Below are 25,479 nucleotides of genomic sequence, written 5' to 3' on the forward strand. Positions count from 1 at the left end.
GTGAGTCTGAGGGAGAGCCCAGGGAAGTTGAAGAGTTTAGATCCGCAGGAGTGAAGATGTTGACGGAAACCAAGGAGTATGTCTTATATCTTCTCCATATTGAGCCGGAGGAAGTTTACACACATCCAGGCCCTGATATCTGCCAGACAAGGTGATAGAACATCGGCGGACCTGGAGTTGTACTGGAGGTGGGATTCGGAGGTGGGATGCATGGAATTTTCAGCTTGGTTTGGATACTCTAAGCACCGTAATGGGTTTTCGCATGTGTCAAACACCTGGCTGACCACCCACCCCAAAACAAATTTGTGGAGCACTGCTGTATGCAAATTGGGTGCACTTTTCACATACAAAATAGAATCACTACACTTTACAGTAAATCTTGAGGTGTTTTGAGACATCCTCTTGAATTGAAAGGTACTATATCAAATGCAAGGATTAATACTATGGCACAATCAGGGATACTGTCTTGAAGGAGCTATTGAGACAAATTGTGAGTTGAATTATCTTTCGCAGAGATATGGTGTTAAACCCCAGGAATATTTCTGGTTCAGCTGTGGTTAGTAATTCACGAACACTGTATTTTTGCTCTTTTCAAATCCGTCAGCCTGTCCACCCATCCTAGTGGATAAGAGCAGTAAGATGCAACAGCGCAAATCAATTGAACTGCGTCAGTCAGGATTCACTCATCTGTTTCAAAGACACACAAACAGCACCCAGTGAGACTCCAGTAAACTGGTGCGCAAAAATAATAAGCCACAGCACTTCAAACATCTGAGTAAATTGGATCAGGAGAAGACATTTCTGCACCACTTGTTTAATCTGAATTTAATAATAAGAATAATCTTTGCATTTTATATAGCTCCTTATTACGTTGTTGGGACATCTTAAAGCGCTTCACAGATTATATTGTGAAGTGGATTGACCTTGTATTTGTGGGCGAAACGTGCAGTCAATTGCTCATAGCAGTGACTCACAAACAGGCGTATAACAAATTTTTTTTTGACAGGTTTATCACTCCCGGAAAGTGATCCGCCAATTGACTAACGACCGGGTGAAGGAAACTTGCCTAAGGTTTCGCCCCGTCCGGGAATTGAACCCAGGTCCTCTCGCTTGTACTAACCACCAGAAATTTTCATAAAGGTGAAAGGATGTATTGTCCAAGAGTGGAATATTTCTGTGCCTTGTGTGATTCTGGATTCAGGGAAAGTTCCTGTTGTAATACCGATGACACGGGTATTATGGTCTGCCTGAGAGGAAAGATGTAAATTCTACCAGGAAATAATGCGAAAAAACTGTGCAACAGTCACAGCAGCTTAAACATCTTCCTGTATCAAAACAAAAACCTCAATAATACACGATGGCTAGATATAACACAAAAAGTTCTCTCTCCGAAGTACTGCATGAAGTTGGCTATGAGACCTCAACATGAACGAGAAAAGGCATCAGAGCAAAACCAGATACAGAGATACAGTACTCCACCGCTGGTTCCACTTCTCTAAGACCAGGAAATAAAACCAACAAGATTGTTAGGGTAAAAAAGTACAATTTCAGTATTGTGAGGGACCCACGCAAGCAGAGTCTGAGTCTTTCTGCTAATTGTAAGGGTTAGCCCCAGTAGTTCAATTCCTTATAAGAAGCCTATGAGACTGTAGCACAAATCCAAATTGCTGTAAAATGAGAACATTTCGAGTTAGATGGTTTGTTGTTGCATAATAGGTTGAAACTATTGTTTGTCAGCCTAGCTCAGGTGGTAGCATTCTCACTTCTGTTTCAGAAAATAATGAGTTCAAGGCTTGTATTGGGGACTTTGAAGTCATGTTCTCGACTGACACAGCATTAGGGAAAGTGACAAAGGATGAGACATTAAACCAAGCTCTCACCTGATTGTATGGGTAGATGGAGGTCCTCCTTTGAGTACCTTACCCTCTTCCATCCCTCCTCTTTCTCCCTCAAAATCCTTCTAGTTTACCCCCAAACCTCCTGGCTTCTTCCTCACTGATATCTCCGCTCTCCTCTCATCCCTGTCCCTCTGCACTGAACACCTGCTCATAATGGGTGACTTCAACCTCCACCTAAACTCCTATTGCACCATCTCCTCAGATTTCACCACCCTCCTCTCCTCTCTAAACCTCACCCTCCACATCAACTCACTGACCCAAAACTGTGGCCACACCCTCAACCTCATCGTCAAACATGGCCTTGACATTTCTAACCTGTGTATCACAGACAAGGCCATCTTGGACCATTTCCTCATCTCCTCCCACATCCCCCTCCCCTCTTCTAAACCAACATTATTTCCGCACCTGGAAAAAGCTTCCCCCTGAGTCCCTCACAAATGCCCTCTCTTCCTCAGACCTCCTCTCCCTCTGGCCCTCCACCTGCAGCCATCAAGCTGCTGAATAACCATCTCTCCACAACCTTCAATTCCCTGGCTCCCCAGGGTTGTTTCCAAACCCACACAGTCCCACTTGTACAACAGTTATCTCTGCTCACTCAAAACACGAACCCGGACACTCGAGCGCGGATGGCAGAAATCTGGCCTCACGATTTATCACCACCTGTGGCTCGAGCACCTCTGCACCTACTGCCTCTCCCTTTCACAAGGCCAAAACAGAGTTTTACTCCAAAGTCATCCTGGAGGGAAAGAACAATCCAAAGACTCTGTTTTCCACCGTCCATCACCTCCTCCATGCACCCCTTCAAGCCCCCTCTATCCTCTTGTCAAACGCCAAGTGCGAAGAGGTCCTAAACTTCTTCGCCTCAAAAATTGAAAACATCCGCTTGACTGCATCGTCCTCCCTCCCCCTCTGTACCCTTCCACCCCACCCAGACCATCCACCGCCTTCTCCCTCCGCCACGGCTCCTGCCACTCCCCCCTCCTTAGACTCCTTTGCCCCCATTTCTCCCTACTTCCTTGAGCATGCGTTTGTCACCTCCCACTTGGATTACTCCAACGCACTCTTCGCTGGTCTCCCCAGCTCCACTATTCAAAAGATTCAGCTCATTCAAAACTCTGCCGCCCGCATAGTGACCCGGACCAAATTCTGTACCCACATCTCACCGATTCTAGCCAGGCTCACTGGCTCCCCATCACCGAACAGATCAACTTCAAGATCCTCACTCTCGTGTTCAAATTCCTTCACTCCCTGGCAGCGACCTCTGCTCGACTGGCACCAGCCTCCTGCTCATCCCTTGCACCCTCCACTATCGGAGGTCGTGCTTTCAGCCACTACGCTCCAAAACTCTGGAACACTCTCTCTCAATCCTTCCACCTTGTCTCGTCTTTCCCCTCTTGCAAGTCCCACCTGAAAACTTTCTTCTTCGACTGTGCTTACAGTCACCTCCCCCTTCCCCCCGACTCGGAGTCAGGTTCTCCGCCACTGTTATTTGCTCTGAGACGCTATCCTGCGTGGAGGGCGCTACATAAGTGCAAGTTGTTGTAGATGTTAAAGAATCCATGACACTTTTTGAAAGGAAAAGAGAATTGCTCAAGGTGTCCTAGCTAACAGTTCTCCAGGTAAATCGGTCATTCAGATGCTGGGTGTTTGTAAGACATTGTTATACAAAAAATGGCTGCTGCATTCACCTTCAAATATAGTCACTACACTTAATAATAACTACTGTGATGCACTTTGAGACAGTGCAACTTAAAGTGCTATAACAAAGGCACAGATTATTTTTTCAGAGATTTGCATTACAAATTCCTCTTCCAATTTACCAACGCATTTTATTTTAGGATTTAGGTAATTGGCTACTTGAATAATAATAATCCTTGCATTTGATATAGTGCTTTATCATATCTTCGAGACATCTCAAAGCACTTCAGGAAGCAAGGAAAGCTTGCATCAAGATAACTAAAGCATTCCAATAAAAATCATTTACATATGAATTACCTGTGTCAAGATACTTCCTAGACTTAAAGCAGCTGAAACTACACTCATTCCAAAAAAAAATAAAAAAAAACTTTGGCAATCCATGGCAGCATCCATTAGAACAAAACTCTTCTTAATTCCATTTCTACAATTCAGTCTGGGGTCAGCTTGGCTCAATTCATAGCACTCTCCCCTTTGGAGTCAAACATTTGTGGATTTGCCTCCAAATACAGTCACTACATTTCACAGTAAATACTTTGGAGTGCTTCAAGTTATTTTGACATTGTGATATGGCACTCTTATCAACTGCAAAGATTATTATAAATCTGTGCTGGGACATGAAATTGTCCGTCTCACCATGTCTAGCTACTCTCAAAATAGAAAACATATTTATAGAAATTCATCCCAATTCTTTCAGGAAATGGTGAGTGGCACTGCTCTTATTCTCTTATTCTTAACAGCAATAAGATTCTATAAAATATGTTGCATAGCAGGAGTGAGTAGTACACCCCGACTTCCTCCCCCAAACATCAGAGGGAGACTTATCAGTCAGCTTCAGTAGCAGATTGTTATTGTTCAGAAATAAGTCATTCAGCCCATCAAGTCTGTACTGGTATCTTACTCCACGTGAGCCAATCCAATTCCACTATCCTGCAGTGTCACCAGACCATTCAGTATTCAAGTGTCTATTTAATTCCCTTATAAAAGAACTGGAACTTAAAGAACCCTACTTCAACAAATCCATTTCACAGTACTCAGCAGTGATATTTCAACATGCCCAATCAACCTGGTGAGATCTTTAAATAAATTCTTAATAAATCTAAGGCACTGTCTGGGATAAATCTGAAGCTAAACTTTGCATCCTAGGGCAGTTTAATTTAATTCACATACACAATTTGTGGCAGAGAGTTATTCATTCCAAATGCTCAGTTAGAACAAAGATAAAGTATACTTTCTGGCTCTGGTGATAGGTGGTTTAGGAACAAGAGCTATTGCCCTCTCAGCCATAGATGGTGTGTGGCATGGGGTGGGTGGGGGGGGGAAATGGGTTGCCCTAACAAAGAAATAGAAAGCATTTTTCACTTCTATAGTGATTACTTCAAGGAAGGCCTATTTCATCTGGCAATTACAATTCTAGTCTTGCTTAGTTAAACACAAATTCATAGTACCTTCCAGACATATCATATTTCCCCAAATCATTGCTGTAATCAAATTATTTTTGATGAAAAAAAATTACTTTGTTCTTACCGTAAAATGTGCATCAAAGCTGAACTAGATCGGCAGTGGTGCTTAGCAATATAAACAGAAAGCTGGTCCATTCATTTCCACCCACATAGATCTGGTTGTTGAGCACAGATTACAAGCAGCATCAATCACACCTGCCATGTATGTAAATCTGAGTTTTATTATTCTATATTAACATCCCTTGAAAACTAAACAACCTTTTTAGTAGATACTTCAATGGAAAAAATGTGTTCCAGAAAAAGAAATACAAATTCTGAGGTCATTATTGCTCTCATGTGAAAAAGAAAGGAACAAAATATAAATAGAAGAGCAATCCTTTTAAACTGTGACTCATTCATTCATTTATGGAAACGTTTATCTTAGATATACGACGATCCATTCATTTTCTGAATTGTGCATATTTATAGTAAGCGTTTTTCAATGGAGTCACAGAGTTCATGGGGATTTATTTTGTGAAGTTCTAAAAGATTAGCACTTCGATTCAAGTATTTGTAGCAATGATTTTGTTTTTGTCCTCCTCTCTCAACAGCATAACCTCAACAAAATGGTATATGTGCAATCTGCTCGAGGCCTCTGCTAATCCTACATTGTATTCAAGTGTAATAAGTAAGTTTAACAAATGTTCAAGTAAGCGCTCTGTGACACTACCCTGCGTGGAGGGTGCTATATAAGTGCAAGTTTTTGTTGTCGTTGTAATAACGAATCCAGGTAAATTATGATTAGATTTTCCCTCCCAATGGAATTGAAAGTATATGCTTCGGATACCACTACTGTTTACTGTTAAAGTCCCTTCACAATATGCCAAAATGTAGATTTTTGTACATTCATCAAACCAATCAAGTGTTGAATGTTTTTTTGAGAAGATTTACTCATATCTATCTTTCTTCCCGTGCCCCCAAGCTGCTGCACTACCACATATGTACTAACGATGAGAGTAAGATGGGCATTGACTTACTCCCAAGTCGGTTGAGGGTATGTTCAGCAGAAAGCAGGAGTTAAAAAATATTAAAAACTCAGCAATAAAAAAATGTCTTTGTGAACCAGTCACCTCTGATCTTCTCTCCCTCTAAGTAATTCTTAGGCATTCACCTGGCACCTCCCCATAGCAACATGGCCAAGATCAAAAGCAACCCAGCAGGGTGCAACATCTAACCTTTATTCCACCATTCCACATTATTGTGCAGTGATGCTCCAACAAACCCAGTCACCCTAATAAGTTCTTTGACTGCTTTTCCTTTTTTTAAAAGAAAATAAATGTAAGGCACTGTCCAGGATAAAACTAAACATTGTATTATACAGTAATATAGCATAATCTCTATTGGGCTTTACATGCACATGTGTGTGTTTATGGCTTATTCTTTCATGTCCCCGCCATACAACAACAACTTGCATTTATATAACGCCCCTCACGCAGGGTAGTGACTGAGAGTGCTTGACTGTACAGAGCATGACGCCAAGCTGGAGTTATAGTGGGGGCACCATCGAAGAGGAAGATGGGGTTTGCAAGCGTGACCTGAAGATGGGGAACGGGTGAACAAGGCGGAGGGATTGAGGGAGAGAGTTCCAGAGTTTCGGGTTTAGTGGCTGAAAGCATGGCCGCTATTGGTGGAATGGAGAGAACAAGGAAACAAGGGACGAGCAGAAGGACGGAGGCAGTCGAGTGAAAGAAACAGGTAGTGGAAGCAGGCCAGAGAGGTAGAGAGGTGCCAGGACATGAAGAGATTTGAAGAGGAGTGTGAGGATCTTGAAATCAATTTGATCGATGATAGGGAGCAAGTGGAATCTGGCAAGAACTGGTGTGATAGGGTTACGGAGTTTTGTGCGGGTGAGTGTGCAGGTGGCGGAGTTCTGGATTTTGTGCACATTTTTATTTCCATCAGCTATTACTTCCTCAACAACTCATACTGAGGAGAGGGTTTATCATGCAACCAAGCTTTACTGTTGGCTACATCGTAAGCTGAACTCCTCAATACTCCTTTGCACCTATTCAAGGCGCCTATTATAAGCCATGAATAAACTTCACATTATAATAATAATAATAATAATCCTTGCATTTGATATAGCGCTTTTCACGTCAGGAGGACGTCCCAAAGCGCTTCACAGAACACACTGTAAAGTGAATTGACTGTATATTTGTGGGCAAACGCGGCAGCCAATTGCGCACAGCAATGTCCCACAAACAGTCGTAGATTGAAAATGACCAATTTATTATTGTTTTTGGTTTTGGAGGGATTATTATTAGGCTCTGTGTGGAGTAAGGAAACTTGCCCAAGGTTTCGCCCTGTGCCTGAAATTGAACTCAGGTCTCTCACTTGCAAAGCATTGACTAAAGTTGGTAAATTAACCTCCTAACAGTGTCAATAAAAAATAAATCATTCTACCATTTAAACCAATTCCAAAAAAGGAAACAAGTTGTTATCTTCAATTTTGCCAACAAATAGTCCACACTATTCTAGAGGCTTGAACACACACATCATTCTTAGTACAGTCATGATAAGCTTCAAAATAAAGCAGAAAAAGTACAACACTCATCATGGTGAGCATGCATATTGGCAGAAAAATAAACTTTGAATAAGCCGAATAGGCATTTAGTCCCACATCAACATGTTGCGGCAAGATACAGCACACTTAACCAGGAAATAGTGCAACTTTGCATCCAACTTTCAAGCCAATTATTCTTGAGCCCATTTTAATAAAGGCTACAGCAACATATTAACTGGCTACCAAGACTTAACCCCTCAAAAGACAAATTGGCTAAGGTTATAAAAATTATGACATTTTGCAAGCCCCTCCCCACGCCCGCACACATTTTCTCCCAGTTGCCCAGTGGGGGCTCCTACTGGGATACTGATCCACAAGTGACAGATATTTCGGGAAAAATCTCCCAAAAGGTTAACCTATGTGAGTGTTGCAAGCTACTTAACATGAAGGGCATCACAGTCGACCTTGATCCTTCTCAGGCCCTATATTCGCAGACACACACACCTTTCCATCAAAGATCACCACGTAATGATCTGTACCTTATTTGTTTCCCCAGCAGTAGCTGAGGGCTGCTAAGGTTAATGACAATGACCTAATTGTTTCCCCAGATGAGATCATTTAACTCAGCACAGATTCAAACCTGCCACGTGCCAGTCTGTACATTCTTCAGCCACAAGTCCAATGATAGCGAATATGTGACATATACAGATATTTCTACTGGTATATGGAAGACACAACTTCCAGGCTCACACATTGAGCAAGAGTCAGCCTGCCAGTCAGTCGTGATCTGCCATGATCAGTACTTTTCTTAATACCATGTGGTCCTATTTGTTTTGGGAAGTCATCATCAAGCTCATGATTTACAAATATACAGTCAATTCACTTTACAGTGTGTTCTGTGAAGCGCTTTGGGACGTCCTCCCGACGTGAAAAGCGCTATATCAAATGCAAGGATTATTATTATTATTATTATTATTGAAAAGTGCACTTGCAAAAAAAAAATCACAGTACCAGTCTGGCAGAGAGCATTGAGTTTACTTTGTCCAACATGTGTTATGCGAGCTTTAAAAGATTCCTATTATTGTGGCAATGGGGAATATAAGTGCAACATTTTTAAATACAAAATTACCATAGCTTGCCATACTTTCCGGAATTAGGTGAGCAGGATGTGTCCTTCCAGGGAGAGACTGTGCATTCCATTCTAACAATCTACCTCTGCGATTTCCATGTGTAGGTGGGATGCATGGAAATCTCAGCTTGGTTTGGATACTCATAAGCTTGGTGATGGGTTTATGCATGTGTCAGATACCCAACTGACAAAAAAAATCCTGATGTAAACCTACATATAATCAGGCACCAAAATCTTACTATGCATTCCAAATATATCTTGTATGGCTCTAGATGCTGTAACATAATGTTGGATGGATGATTTGAAATTATATTAAAAGGACAAAGGCAAGAGAGAGGATTATTAAACTGTTTATTTTAAAACTACTATGCAATCGAATGAAGCTTGATGCTGTGATGAACGTACAATCAGGCAAGTATTCTGGAAGAAGATCAAATGAGCCAAACGGTCTTCTTCATCCAAACTACTATTGTGATTTTGTGAATATACTGTATTTTAAAAAGAGAAGAGTTGCTCGTGCCATCTGACGGATATTGAAAGAAATTCCTTTCTCTTATCTGGACATTTCTTCCAATAAAACAATCACTCATTCCAAAGCGTGTTTGTGGAACTTCATTGTGCGCAGACTAACTGCCTCAATGCCTACAAATAAAGTCTATTGACAGAAGTTCCACGTGATGTCCTTTGGACGTTTTGATCCCATCAAATGTGAAGAATATTATTGCGAAAAAACAGAAGTAAATGAAGTTCTACACTTGCATAGATGATCCCCATATCTCACTAAAACTATACATCTAGCTCTGAGATCATTATCTAGTACTAGCTGCAACCATTGCAGCTTCGCTTGCAAGCAAAGGATCCAATATGGAATGTAGATTGACACACAGACAGACATTTTGTCTTTATTTATATTCATCTGGGAGGACTCCTGTGGGAGAATTCCTTTTGGAGGGATTCACTTGGAAGACTCAGCGCTTTAAAAATATAATTTTGTTGCTGTTACCGCAACTTAGCTTCGTCTGTGTTATTTTGTTCCCGTCGCTTGGCTACGTGCATGCTCTGTGAGGCAGCATGCCACAATGCCATGGCCAGTTTGTGCAACTATCAGGTGTAACTGCAGTGCGTACGTACATACGTAGGTGCTTTGTGACACATGATGCCACAGTACTACTTTGACTTAGCAGCCACCAGGTGTAACTGCAGTGAAAAATACAAAACCGAAAATAACTCATGAAGGATGGGAGATATTCAAATATGCCCATGTCACTCCCAGTTCCAAGACTTTTTCATGAGATATAAATCATGTCTCTATGTCAATCGGTTATTGAGAACCTTCTTGAAGTACAGACAGACATTGGTATAGAAGGTGAGTTTGGTATGGCTGAGTGAAAACTCTGCATGTAGACATATTACAGAGGATACCCAGAATTCCCTCCTTTTGAGAGATAACATTTGTGTGCTTGTGTAAAGGCATTCCTCAATTGCATTCCTCAGCTGCAGGTACTAGAATATAGGTGACCAGGCATATTTTGCCTGATAGCTTCAAATGAGTGGAGATGATGCATTCACAATAGAAAATACCCAGAAGTGAATACTGTATTGGATATCTTACTTTATTTTTAAAAATCTGTGATCACTATTTCTCTTGAAATTAAAATCTACATCTCTGTTTCTCTTCCCTCCACCTCCATTCAGAAAATACACCCATGCATTCAGGAAGAAGTGATAAAAACACCATTTGTACTGGAAAATAACTGAATGGTCAGAAGAGGTTGACTAAAGTGAAGATAATTCGGTTTTACCTCCAAAACAAGGCTATGGTACATCAGCAATGGAAACAGACAAGAAGTGGAAGTAGACAGGTAGCATGATCTCCAAAGCTTGGGATCTTTCAGCGTTTAAATACAAAAGAGTATAATTGATCTGTAATCTATTTATGTTTAAATAAGCCATATACTTGTGAAATGCATGTTCATGATCTCTTTCGTATCACACCATCTCAAAAAATTGAGAAAAATCTACCACAACCTATATAATAATAAATAATATTCTTTGCATTTGATATAGCACTTTTCACATCTTCTAGACGTCGCAAAGCACTTTACAGAATATCCTGTAAAGTGAATTGACCATATATTTGTGGGTAAAATATGGGCACAAATACACAAGCCAATTGCGCACAGCAGTGTCCCACAAACAGTTGTGGATTGAAGTGACAGTTTATTATTTTCTTTCTTGAGGGATTATTATCAGGCATGTGGAGTAAGGAAACTTGCCCACGGTTTAACTCTGCCGGGTGTCGAACCCAGGTCTTTTGCTTTTGAGGCGAGTGCTCTAACCATTGAGCTACAGGACACCACAACCTAACCATGATATGTCATTTCAATGAACCCACAGCACTGCTTAAAGTCAGAAATAAATCTGATTACAGATTTTTCATTCATGGTAATGCATTATTAATCATTTTCTAATGACAATTATAAACTACAAAAAAATTGTAAAATAGCAAAAGGTGTTTTGCATTTTTTTTTAAAAAAACTAACGCTGTTTGCTTGAGGTTTTGTTTTTAATACAGCAACTGGGTTTTTTTTTGGCTGTTATTCAAATTAACTCAACTCCTATTCCAATGAGTGTTGGAGAGAGTTCAAACATTTTGTAATCCTAATCACACAAAGCAGGTAAAGTAAAAAAGAACAATGATCTAGTGAAATGGAGATGCTCAGCCTTCGGATGCAACAACTGTGGTTGATGCCAGAACATCGCAGAGAATGCTCGGTTACCTTTCCTATCGTATGGCTTTCAAGTGAAATGATCAAGTGAAGTATAGGTTACTCTTGTGGTTCCAAAGAAGCTACAAAGTTATCATTGAATTAATTAAGTATTTTAAACCCCTTATGAAGGTGATCTCTGCCAATTTTGCGGCCTCATTGTGCACTAATTTCAATAGCTTGCACTCACAAGATGAGATCTCAAAATTCCAACTGTGTATACAGTACAGGCTGCTTTGTGTGGCTCTCCAGGAAGCTCTCCTGACAAACAAATGGGGTTGAGCAATAAAGGGCTCTACAATAACAGTTTACAGGCATCTGGTTTCATTCCCAGGATTATAAATCATCAGAACAGGACGCCTGACGCATAAGATAACACAGATTACAAATTGTGGTGATCTGCAAACATATTGAAAAGGAGAGCACCCTCTATCCCAGGAGTCATTACATTATGTTGCACATTTAGAGAAGGCACACTTCAATGGCAGGTAGTCAGTGATGAGGTGTGAGGCGAGAATAGCAAGGATTTAAGACTGGCAGATCCACAAAGTTAGGGGCAGGGAAAGAAGAGGAGAGGTCTCTGAGCTGGCAACAACGTGAAGGATTCCACAAGGGAAACATTTCTAAATGTAGTTAAAGAACGTGTAGAAGCTTTCTGCCTCTAACTCAGCTCAGTCACCCATGATTGACCTGCTCCACATGAATATGAGAGAGATAATTCAATGTAACGAACATCAGAGCTTATAATATGGTGCTTTAATGTCAGTTTTATATAGCAAAATATCTCCCATACCTGGTCTTTCTCACCACATACATCACATAAAAAATTTAAAATCTACTCTACATTTTAATTGGCACAAAATAAGAGTGGTTCAGCACTCAGTGGTTGTGCTGACTAAACTATTCTTGACTTGATGTGAATGAAGCTTAGACTTCTTTAACTGATGATTGGACATTTTCAATGGTTACCACCATATCTGTGTACTTCTCTACACATCCTTCAAAGTCTGTAACCTGACAGCCACAATCGAAACGAATAGTACTCATCATCCAGAATTCATCTGTAGTTATAGGGTCCAATTTATCAAACGGTACAATGGCATACAGAGCTGCTTAAAACCAATGATCCTGAGTTCTGAACTCTAAGGGACCAGCCAAAATACAAGATTTAAGTGATCAATTAACTACAAACTCAGGAAAAAATGTCCTGTACTTTTCTAGCCTGCAACTATTAAATGTATTGATGCATCAATACTTGTGTCTTCTAGTAATGCATGTAATGTGCAGAATTTGTAATTTCCTGATCTTGACAAATGTACTATTGGACTAGCAATTTAGTTTCTGTAGTCCTGCACAAATAATATTCTGGCCATGATATACTGTATATGTTAAGTCTTAAATGCTTTATACCCCCTACAAGGACCTGGTACTCACCTGAAGTACTTTCCTCTTACTACAAAATTACTTGCACTTGTGTATGTCAATGCAACTGCTACATAAAATAAAACTACTTTTTTTCGAGCAACTAACTTTATTTTAATAAAAAAATTAATTTTGCATTTGTATAATAAACAAGCAAGTTCAAGGAATTGCATAAAAATGGTCACCACACAGGATTCCATTCTACCCAAGTATGCTTTGGTTTCTTACTACAGTTTAAGAAATCAATCCCTTCGAAACTCATGTAATAGCTGTAGCCATCTTTTAATGCATTGCTTTGGGATATAATACATGGATGTTGTAAAGTACAAAAGGTTTGGGTCAATCTTATAGCCTCCAACCAGCAAATACCAGTCTACGCAAACCTACATTTACAAACCTATTTATCCGATGATAGCATTTTAAGAAATAAATATTAAGGCATGCATTTTGAAATCCATTTTCAGAAATTAATCAGTGTTCACTTGCACTGAAAAACAATTGGAGCTTGAATTTTTTTTCATTGTGCAACATATGATCCCACATTCATCTTTGTATGTATATTGTGCTGTACATTTCTACAAACATGGGATTTTTTTCTGTGATAAAATAGTGAGAAGAAACCCAAACCCAGGTCATCTGTTGTTAGAACACCAAAGGCCATAGCTCACAAATGATAAACGTTTTACTGAAGGATCACATATACGTTACCAGATAAGAACACCCACCAAATAATAAGATGTACATTTTTGCAGGAGGAATCAATATTAGTAACATTTTACACACTTGCAGGACTGTTCTGCTTCTTGATTCCTGTCTAAGAACCTGAAATATAGGGGCAAAAGGCACACAACTGAATTCCATGCTTCTTACAAGTTCACTATCTAATTAAATAATTTTGCTGGAAATATTTTGGCAGGTATTTTTTGCCTTGCTTTTACGAAGGTAATAAAGAGAGGTACATTGCAGTTTCGAAATCAAGATTCCTCAATCCAGTTTTCCGGCGATGGGGATAATTCAGAAACAAAATTCCTACAAATTCTATCTGATAATTATTTTTCCTTTTCGATTCAGCACCCATTACAAATATGTTATGCACGAATTGGCTCAGCATGTTGAAACTTTCTGAAAGTTGTATGCACATTACTAACCACAGGTATGCACGGTGGCGAGGTGACCGAGACATCACCTGAAAAGCAGCACTGTACGTTCTTGGAAGATAACACATGAAACACAAGAAACACAAACCCCCCCTATATATATATATATATATTTAAAAAAACGTTCTGATAATAATGTGCAATAATTTTCGACAGGAAATCAATGTATCAATTGTGCTTCTACACGACCACGACTTGAGACAGTGGCAAGTCAGTTGGTTAACCCAAAACGAAAGGTTTCGGATCGAGATCAAGTGCAAAGAAAGATTCCTTTTGTTACCAATCGGATTTCTCAATCCAACTACGGGACCGACATACTGCACACCCTCGGATAAATAATATCGAGTTCGGAGCGCGCAAGTGGAGTGGACACATTCTTTTTTTAAAAAAAATTAAAAACAAAAGCCGTCTCACAACATCAATGCCGACTTTTATTTTTTTAAAAAAAAAACAAGAAGTTACGTTTGACCAAAAATGCGTGTGCGTGTGGCAGGAGAACTAACTCCATCCGCACCAGGTCTCGGGTTCCTGGACGATGATGATGGGCAGCGGTGCAGCAGCAGCTGCTGCGGGAAAAGCCACGTCCAGCGGCGAGTTGTGCCTGAACTGGACCAGGTCAGGGCTCCCAGTGCACACCCTGGGGGGGGGGGGGCTCCCTGTGCACACCCTGGGGGGGGGGGGCTCCCTGTGCACACCCTGGGGGGGGGGGGCTCCCTGTGCACACCCTGGGGGGGGCTCCCAGTGCACACCCTGGGGGGGGGCTCCCTGTGCACACCCTGGGGGGGGGGGGGCTCCCTGTGCACACCCTAGGGGGGGGGCTCCCTGTGCACACCCTGGTGGGGGGGGGGCTCCCTGTGCACACCCTGGGGGGGGTGTGGGGGGGGGGTGGGGTGGGGGTGGGTGTGTGTGTGTGTGTGGGGGGGGGTGGGCTCACTGACCCCCGAGCGTGTCCACGGTCCGTGTCTACTCACCATATTACAAATGGAAGCGATGTTTCTGACAGTCATTAGTTTGCAGGCTGGGGTTCCTCCGCCATCTTTACGAAAATATTATAACGGGGAGAGGGAGTGGGTGGGGTTGGGGTTGGGGGGGAGCAGTGGGGGGGGGAGGGGGAGGTGACCGGCACAGGGCCGCCCGCCCGCCCGCCCGCCCGCTCGGCCTGAGGTAAACAAAGCGCTGGAGGGCCCCCGTTACACCTTCACTCTCCGGGAACCAGGAGCTGTCAGGGCCCCAATACACTGCCAACTGCAGCCCCCAACCCGAGACCCTCCCTCACTGCCTCCCTCCCTCCCTCCCTCCCTCTCACACTCCCTCACTCACTCACTGCCTCCCTCCCTCTCACACTCCCTCACTGCCTCTCACACTCCCTCACTGCCTCCCACACTCCCTCCCTCCCTCTCACACTCCCTCACTCACTCACTGCCTCCCTCTGTCCCTCTCACACTCCCTCCCTCCCTCTCACACTCCCTCCTTCCTTCCCTCCCTCTCACACTCCCTCCTTCCTTCCCTCCCTCACACTCCCTCACTCACTCCCTCCCTCTCACACTCCCTCCTTCCTTCCCTCCCTCTCACACTCCCTCCTTCCTTCCCTCCCTCACACTCCCTCACTCACTCCCTCCCTCTCACACTCCCTCCTTCCTTCCCTCCCTCTCACACTCCCTCCTTCCCTCCCTCCCTCACACTCCCTCCCCCTCCCTCCCTCTCACACTCCCTCCTTCCCTCCCTCCCTCTCACACTCCCTCCTTCCTTCCCTCCCTCACACTCCCTCACTCACTCCCTCCCTCTCACACTCCCTCCTTCCTTCCCTCCCTCTCACACTCCCTCCTTCCTTCCCTCCCTCACACTCCCTCACTCACTCCCTCCCTCTCACACTCCCTCCTTCCTTCCCTCCCTCTCACACTCCCTCACTCCCTCCCTCCCTCTCACACTCACTCCCTCCCTCACACTCCCTCCTTCCTTCCCTCCCTCCCACTCGCACACTCCCTCCCTCCCCTCACTCTGCACACACGGGTAGGTTATCACGGTGCCCGGACTTGCCCAGTTCGCCGACTGTCCGCTTTAAACCCATAATGGCGTTCCCCATGTAAAGCAGCGGCGACCAGTGACCGACCGAGTGACCGACTGACTGACTGAGTGAGTGACTGAGGGACCTCCCCCTCCCCCCCCCCCCCGCAGCCGCCGCCCCCACGTCTCGCACAGCCGCCGCTGACAGCTGAGCGCCGGGGGGGCGGGGTCGGGCCTGACAGACAGACCCGCCGCCCATACACAGCGCTCCGACACCTGTCCATCAACCTCGACCCAGCAGAGCCTGACCAATCGGCTCGTGTGGGCGGGACTGGTCCCGGGCTCGGTCATGGTTGCTCTCCCTCCCTCCCTCCCAAGTCACCAGCACTGGGTTCAAAGGGATGGGTTTTCTCTCTCTCTCTCTCAGAGGCGGGGGGTGGTGGGGGGTTATATAGGGAGTGTTACGTTTGCAAAAAATTCAAGGTCAGTTGTTTGGCAAAATCTCTAAACGTGCGTTAGGTTATATTCCATAATAAAGGCATTTTTCCACTTCTGCTCCCTCCCTCCCTCCCTCTCTCTCTCTCTCTCCAGTTTAAAGCACCCTGAGATGTGAGGGGCCAGGCAGACAACTGATTTTAATCGCTCACTTTAGGCTTCTGCAAATATTTACAGTCGTGAAGGGAAAAAAAGGGATCCTGGTTGAAGGTGTCGATTAAAAGCCACTGGAACTCAAATTGGGGTTGACCTTAAATGCTGTGGCATCTTGCGGCGCAATGTGCTCTGTGCATTCCATGTTTCGGATTACTCGCGAATGCGTTGAGTAATGTCCCTCAAGTAGCAACATACACCGAATGCTTCATTGCTGATCCATCGATGGGAAAATTGCAATGGTGCACACAGGACACGTCACGCAGAGGCTCATTATCACAGGAGTCCACCGGGAGACATTGTCTCCAAAGTTGGAGCATGAAGCATCCAGGGAGGAGAGGGTAACTTGCCAACAGCTGACACACTGACAACACCAACAACAAGATTCCATTTATAGAGCGCCTTTCACGTCGGGAGGACGTCCCGACGTCAGTGCCCTTCACTCGCTGTATAAATGCTACACGTCAGTGACCCGGTCACTTCGTCCTTTCGGTTTTCTCTCCCCACCCCCAAGGAAAGCCCGGCTTCTGTTACAGCGCCCTTCTCCACAGGCAAGTGCCACTACATGATTGAGAACTCAACACAGGGGAGAGAGAGAGGGGGAGAAGGTCAAATCTCGATCCCTTCATCTATTGGTCGACCTTGCCGTAATCAAGAGCATTAGAGGTTCAGTAAACGCCTGGTAGTCAGGGAAAGTTAAATCATAACATTTAAAACGATTCGCAAAAATTGTTCAGATGCTATTCTACATTCAGTTTCAACAACGACAACTTACATTTATTTTGCGCCCTGGGGTAGTGTCCCGGAGCGCTTGACAGTGATGTAGTCTGACCCAGAGCCAGCGGGACCGGGCAGGGGGGAGGTGACTGTAAGCAGGATCAAAAATAATAATAATAATCCTTGCATTTGATATAGCGCTTTTCACGTCTTCTAGATGTCCCAAAGCGCTTCACAGAATATGCTGTAAAGTGAATTGACTGTATATTTGTGGGCAAACGCGGCAGCCAATTGTGCACAGCAATGTCCCACAAACAGTCATAGATTGAAAATGACCAATTTATTATTGTTTTTGGTTTTGGAGGGATTATTATTAGGCTCTGTGTGGAGTAAGGAAACTTGCCCAAGGTTTCGCCCTGCCTGGAATTGAACTCAGGTCTCTCACTTGCAAAGCGAATGCTCTAACCACTGAGCTACAGGACTCCAAAAAGGAAGGTCTTTAGGTAGGATCTGAAAATGAGGAGGGAGGAGACAAGGCAGAGGGATTGAGGGAGAGAGTTCCAGAGCTTCGAGACGTAGTGGCTGAAGACATGGTTACTGATGGTGGAGTAGGGGGTACAAAGGATAAACAGGAAGCTGGAGCCGGCCGAGGGGAGGCAGTGGGTGGTGGAATGTGGGATAAGCAAATTGGATAGGTAGGGAAGTGCGAGGGCATTAAGGGATTTGAAAACGAATGAGAGGATCTTGAAATTGATCCATTTGGTAATTGGGAGCCAGTGGAGGCTGGGCTTCATCTAGGTGATGGTGGGGGTGAAAGGGAGGAGGGAGGAGGGGCATAGTCTTAAAATTAGTACCAGGCCATTTAAGAGTGAAATCGGGAACCATTTTTTCACTCAAAGGATGGTAGAAATTTGGAATTCTCTCCCCCAAAAGGCTGCGGATGCTGGATTCATCAACACTTCAAGAGTGAGGTTGATAGATTTATGGTAGGTCAGGGTATCTGGGGAGAAAGTGGAAAAATTGAATTGACAGCATTAGTTGAGGTACAGATCATCCATGATCTAATTGAGTGAAGGAACAGGTTCAGAAGGTTGAATGTCCTACTCCTGTTCTTTTGTCCGACCCAACTGTCCAGCGCCTTGGGACGTCCTCCCGACGTGAAAGGCACTCTATAAATGAAATGTTGTTGTTGTTGTTGTTGTTGTATGGTCCTATGAGAGATGGGAGCAAACAACATCAACAACAAAATTACATTTATAGAACGCCTTTCACATCGGGAGGACATCCCAAAGCGCTGGAAGGAGTGTAGGTTTGGAGGCCGTGGTAGGAGGAGAGGGTGGTGAAGGAGGAATGGGTGGTAGGCAACATGTGGGGGAGTAGGAGGCAACTAAGCAGATGCTATCTATCTTAGAGATAAAGAAGTCCAGGACCTCTTCTCACTTTGCGTTAGAAGTGAGGATCGAGCATACTTGAGAAGGGGTGTGGAGGAGGTCCTGGGTAGTGGAGAACATGATTTTGGAGTTTTTGATCTCGAGAATGACCTGAGAGTAAAAAATGGTTTTGGCTTGGGAGAGGGAGTGACGGTAGGTATGAAGATACTCGAGCCACAGTTGGCAGTAAATCGTGAGGCCAGTTTGTGCTCGAGCAACCGGGTTTAGGATTTGGGAGAGTGGAGATGACTGTTCTACCATTGTACTGGGGGAGTGGGTAGGCTTGGAGACGGACCTGGTTTACAGAGGGTCGAAGGAATTGAAAGTTGAGGAGAGGTGATCGTTTAGCAGCTTGACAGCTGCTTCTGGATCACTGCGGGCAGAGGGAGAGAATGTCCGAGGATGAGTGGACGTTTGCGACGTCACTGTCAAGTGGGGTTTTATTGGAAGTTATCACAGTCCTAGAGAATGTTTTACTCAGTGACTTTGCCAGCATTTGATGCATCAAATACAAATTGTATCCCAGTCCCTATCCCTCTCCCAATTATAAGCTTAAAATCTAGCATGATCAATAAAGTGGGGAGAGGATAGAAAGGATGCAAACCAGATATCAATGGAACAAAGATCAGCCTGGCTTAGTCAATAGTGTGCTTGTCTCTGAATCAGAAGGTTGTAGATTCAAACCCCACTGTTTGTATGTCCACATCCCTGACCAGGGACATCCTTGGGACAAAATGCTGATTTTAGAGTATATCCTGTGAAGTGTTTTGAGACATCTCTCTGATGTGAAAGTGTTATTATCAAATGGAAGGACTTTTATTATTTCTTTGAAAATATCATGATAGGATGGAAAACTATGTAGCTATCGCTGTAGGAGTTAAAAATTAATTCAATAAATATTCATAGCACACCACATGATTTCTTCTGAGCATGTAATACAATTGCTGCTGTCATCTTTATAATGGCTTCTAAATTGTTTCTAATTTCTTTTTTGTTATGTAAATATCTTAAATCCTAGTTTGTACCAACAATATTAACAGATACACAGTACTGAGTTTATACTGTAGTGGGTAAATGGGGAAATAAAAGTAGAAATTAGACAAACAAAAACAATAATAATTGGTCATTTTCAATCTACGACTGTTTTTGGGACATTGCTGTGCGCAATTGGCTGCCGCGTTTGCCCACAAATATACAGTCAATTCACTTTACAGTGTGTTCTGTGAAGCATTTTGGGACGTCCTCCCGACGTGAAAAGCGCTATATCCTGTAGTGCCTCCCTCAGGCTATCCATTTGTTCCACCTGGACAGGTAATTTGATCTATCCCTGAGTGGGAGAGACGCTCCTTCAGGCCACAAAACTAGTGCTGTGAGTGGAGATCACGACTCTCCCTACTTTCCCAAGAACCGGTGTTGATCCCAGAAGGATCCCGAGGTATTGGAGGTAGCAAACTGTCGGTGACCCAACTGCTCCCATTGCTGGATCCCAGTTCAACCATTCCACGACCACTTGTTTTGCACTGTTGTCGAATTGTGTCAGTTGACCTTTCTGCTTGTCAATCCTGCCTTTTCCGGATTCATGCTACAATGCTATTCTTGCTACTGCAAGAAGAGAATCACTCAAGTGCACAGCCTGGGAATATTTGACACTCCAAAACTGGAACAAAGATATTTTGTTTTTTCTGTTCTAAAACCATTACTACATCTGTCAATGCTGATATCCAATATAGTGCGGGGGAGGTGCCATCCTTCAGATGAGACATTAAACTAAGATCCCATCTGCCTGTCCAGGTGGACATTAAAAATCCCGTGGCACTATTTGAAAAGAGAAAGTAAATTCATCCTGGCCAACAATCCCTCAAATAACATTAGTCATTCACTCGATGACTGTTTGTGGGACACTGCTGGGCACAAACTGACTACCCCGTTCACCCACAAAATACACAATGAATCCATTTTACATATATTCTGTGAAGTGCTTTGAGACATCTCAAAGATGTGAAACATGCAAAGATTAAAAATCAAATGCCAAGATTGTTATAGCATTCATGTTGTAAGAATTCTTCAATTCCTCAAACCTCTAACTTTCATTGTCTACTTTACTCTGCAAACCCCACAATTCACTCTGCCTCTACCACCTTACATGGCAGGGGATTTCACTTCCAAACAATTCTCTGCTAATAAAATCATATGATAAGTTATCTAATTTCAACCATGGCTTTATAACTGGTCTTAGTGCACCCAGATAAAGGAATGGCAAAGATCACTCAAAACTCTATCCAGAGATATGCACATCAATAGCTCACAAGTCACCTCTGCAACAGTTAACAGATGAGCTGAGTGTACGTGTTTGTGGAGTCCTGTAGCTTAGTGATTAGAGCACTCGCCTTGCAAGCAAGAGGACTTGGGTTTGATTCCTGGGTGGGGTGAAATGTTGGGCACGTTTCCTTACTCCACTCACCTCTGTTTACCTAGCAGTAAGTAGGAACCCGGTTATTAGTCGATTGGTAGATTCCTTTTTCAGGGGGAATAATCCTTTCAAAAAAAAATAATAATTTGGTCACTCAATTGACAACAACAACAACAACAAGATTCCTTTTATTGAGCGCCTTTCACGTCGGGAGGACGTCCCAAGGCGCTGACAACTGTTGACAACTGTTTGTGAGACACTGCCGTGTGCAATTGGCTGCCGTGTTTTGCCCATAAAATATTCACTTTACAATGTATTCTGTGAAGCGCTTTGGGAAGTCTCAAAGACGTGATAAGGTGCTATATCAAATGTAAGGATTATTATTTTTGCTGAATTTACCTTTTTTGGTATCAATTTCTACATTCTATTGTATTGCTTTATTAGCGTCAATTTACCTCCTAATTTTCTCCCATTTTTTAAACATGAAAAATACACCCCCAAAATACGAATTTTTGTGGGTACAAAAATGGATTTAATGATCCTTAGATATCTATGAAGTGTTGTTTGTATAACAATTTTAAAAAAACTGCACTTCATGGGGTGGGGCAGGTGAATGTATGTAAACAACTTGGAGGAACAAGAAAACTGTTCAAAAAACATTATTTATTTGCCTACAAATAAATTAAATCATGTGAAGCACCTTTACAATGTTGTAAAATGCTATTGTATGCAAGGGTTATTAGCATTTCTGATCATATTGAGGATCAGTAACAATACTTACGTTAAGTTTCAACTAAATTTTTAAATTGCCTCCAAACTATAATAAAAATAACTCTTTAATTTTTTTTGTGTGGAGAGGAATCATTAGCGCCAGAAAGCAATCTGTCAATCGACTAACAACCAGGTTCCTACTTACTTCTAGGTAAGCAGAGGCATGTGCAGTAAGAAAATTTACCTAAGGTTTCTTGTGGAGTATTTCATTGTTTCACTGTTTCATTGTTAGTAAATACAGTACTCCACAAAAGAACTTAGTAGGTTCATTCACAGGCCTAAACTAAACAAACCATGAGTAATTCAATCACTCAAAAACACAATCTATACGTTTTTCAAAACTGACACCTGATAACTGATTTATACATTCTACAATAGTGTAAAACAGTGATTATTCTATTTATATAATGTCATACAAGTGTTGGTGGAGCTTTATTGCTGTGTTTTTATTTCTCTCCAAGTATGAGCAAGACTTATTGTTTGTAAAACGGCTTTAGGGCTTTCAGGAATAAGTAACTTTATCATGTGTGAAAGAATGCCTGTAATGAACTGTCACCACTGAGATATCCCATTTTTATTCTATCCCGCAGCAGTTTAACCTGGAGAAAAACTGCCCTTTAGATTCAACATTTTCAATCAAATGATTAACATTTTGGATCCAACCAATTAATTGAACAAGAAAGTCTAAACTCTCAAATCAGGTGACTAGATTTTCTCAAATTCGTCCCTTGATTAAGTTGCTGCATAGTATTTTAGTATCATTGAAGAGATGATAGTTATAGGTACATTATGAACAATTGAGTTAGTAACAAATTGGGAAATTACCATTTCAGTTTTCACTGCAGCAAATTATTTTATCATGTGGCAGTGAAATTATCAGCAGCGCCACATAATAATATTGCAGCACCTTGCATTGGAGTCATTGATTTAATTATCTGTGCTCTATTAACTTGAAAAATATTTGCACTGCAGTAGACAACTGATCAAAGTTCCCTCAGCACAAGTGGATATTAAATTAGACTTTGATAAATAGTCCTTTTGAATGGAACTGACTGGTCAAATTTGATTTTCTTAGCTGCAATAAATGTTAAAAATAGTCATCCTTACATTTGGTATATCACCGTTCATGTTGGGAAGACATCCCAAAGCGCCTCACAAGGTATACTGCAGAGTGTAGCCACTGGGTGTTCTGTGAGTGAATACTGGTATGGTAGTTTCCCTCATGGATTATGCTTATCAGAGGGGTAAATACTGAATTTGCACCTGTGATTAACTCCAACCTAATATAAATTACAGTAACTTTCATACTGTTGCCTTCTACAGTTTGACAGATGATTTGACATAGCATACAAGCTCTGAAACTGTTCCCATGTTAGATTTAAGCTGTATTGTGTCCTCTCCTGCACAGGCTCCTCATTCAGCTACACTGGCTCCTCATCCCATAGCGGATCCTTGTCCTTACTTTTAAATCCCTCCATAACCTTGCCCCACAGTGCCTCTACAACCCCAACTGCTCCCTCTGGTTAGCGAACATTGGCCTGCACCATATCCCCATCCAACCTACCCCATCGTCAAAAGATGATCTTTTAGCTATTTTGGCCTCACTCATTGGAACTCCATCCCAGAATCTCTCATACTTATCCTCCCACCTACACTCCCTCCGTCCCCACACACACATAGACCTTTAAAGCCCATATTAAGACCTTTGAGACGTCCTTCCGATGTAAAAGACACTACGTAAATGTACATTTTTTGTTGTTGGAATGCCTGAAGGATGCCAGAGAAAGAAAATCATAACAACAAATACACTGAATTGCTCTTTGCAAACTGAGCTGCATGTGACTCACATGATGACAAAAATATACACTATTAAGTGTTCATAATAACAAAATTGTCCGAAATATGGACTCAATATTTTGTTTTTATTTTTCTAACACTTCATTAAATGGTTACACCACTCGTATACACAGTCAGGCAAAACGTGACAGCTCGGTAGTGAGAGCTGAGGGAATAGTTCATGAGGTTCAATGAATATATCTGTGTTGTATTAATATCTTTTATAACATTGTGTTGTACCATCACTTTATTCATGTATTCAAACAAAAGGTTGGGCCTGGTATCAGTTTGTCTTTGAAGGTCATTCTCCTTTTCCTTCAAGCAGTCACATACTCCCGCTTTGCTTGATCTGTATTGTCTGGATTTTTTACATCCAACGCAAAATCATTAGTGGATACTAAGATGAAAGTGCATATTGGAGTACTCTGCTGTCAATTATCTACAACTGAAATTGATGGTACACAGTGGTTTAATTTACTTTAAAGTGGGAGGTGATTTAAAATAGAATAATACATATTAAATATTCCACTGTTGTAGCTTTGGAGGCTACTCAATATACACACTGCTATTTGATTATATGCACTTTTATTGCTTTATGCAATAAATTAACCAATGCCCAACTAAATACAAACCGAGTCATAAAGCTGTGGAGTCCTGTAGCTCAGTGGTTAGAGCACTCGTTTCACAAGCGAGAGACCTGAGTTCGATTCCCGGCAGGGTGAAATCTTGGGCAAGTTTCCTTACTCCAGATGCCTGATAATAATCCCTTAAGAAAAAAAAAACAGTAATAATTTGGTCACTCAATCCATGACTGCTGAAAGCAATTGGCTGCTGCGTTTCGTCCACACATATACAGTCAATTTGTGTTACAGTATATTCTGTGATGCGCTTTGAGACGTTAAGGGCTTTGAGATGTTACAGGACCACAAGTGAGAGGAACCTGGGTTTGATTCCCGGTAGGGCGAAACGTTGGCCAAGTTTCCTTACTCCACATGCCTCTGTTTACCTAGCAGTAAGTATCAGCGGTTGTCAGTCGATTGGCGTACTGCTTTTCCGGGGGTAATAATTCTTTCAAAATAAATAAAAATAATTTGATCACTCAATCCATGACTGTTTGTGGGACACTGCTGTGCGCATTTGGCTGCTGCGTTTTGCCCACAAAATATACAGTCAATTCACTTTACGGTATATGCCATGAAGCGCTTTGAGACGTCTCGAAGACGTGATAAGGTGCTATATCAAATGCAAGGATTATTATTATTATCAGGTGAGATGGCAACTTACTTTGCACCCAAGTAACCATTATTCTTCTACTACCTACAGTTGAAGAAAAAAATAGTCAAAGAGCCTAAAGATGAGGGGTATAGTAGAAAATTGCCAAGGAAAACCTATCTAGAATCTTGTGGGGTGCATTTCTTTTTAGGTTAGGCAGGTATCTGACGCATGCTTCAGATTTCAACTCATCACTCAATAAATAAATAAAATTTGGTCACTCAATCCAAGACTGTTCATAGGAACTGCTTGTAGGACTGTTTGTAGGACAGTCAATCCACTTTACAATATATTCTGTGAAGGGCTTTGAGAAGTCT

At 42.3% G+C, this 25,479-nt stretch overlaps 1 protein-coding gene across 1 annotated transcript in view; it reads right to left on the bottom strand.

Annotated features, from left to right (window-relative positions):
• The window catches only part of usp46 (ubiquitin specific peptidase 46), a 39,152-nt gene extending 24,013 nt beyond the window's left edge, over positions 1-15,139 (bottom strand). The window contains exon 1 of the mRNA XM_042341868.1: positions 15,046-15,139. Coding sequence (XP_042197802.1) covers positions 15,046-15,081 — 36 coding nt within the window. The 5' untranslated portion in view covers positions 15,082-15,139. The remainder of the gene's footprint in view (positions 1-15,045) is intronic.
• Between the last annotated feature and the right edge of the window lie 10,340 nt (positions 15,140-25,479).

Source organism: Callorhinchus milii, unplaced genomic scaffold (genome assembly GCF_018977255.1).
Source record: "Callorhinchus milii isolate IMCB2004 unplaced genomic scaffold, IMCB_Cmil_1.0 Scaffold1, whole genome shotgun sequence".
NCBI classification, from domain to species: domain Eukaryota; kingdom Metazoa; phylum Chordata; class Chondrichthyes; order Chimaeriformes; family Callorhinchidae; genus Callorhinchus; species Callorhinchus milii.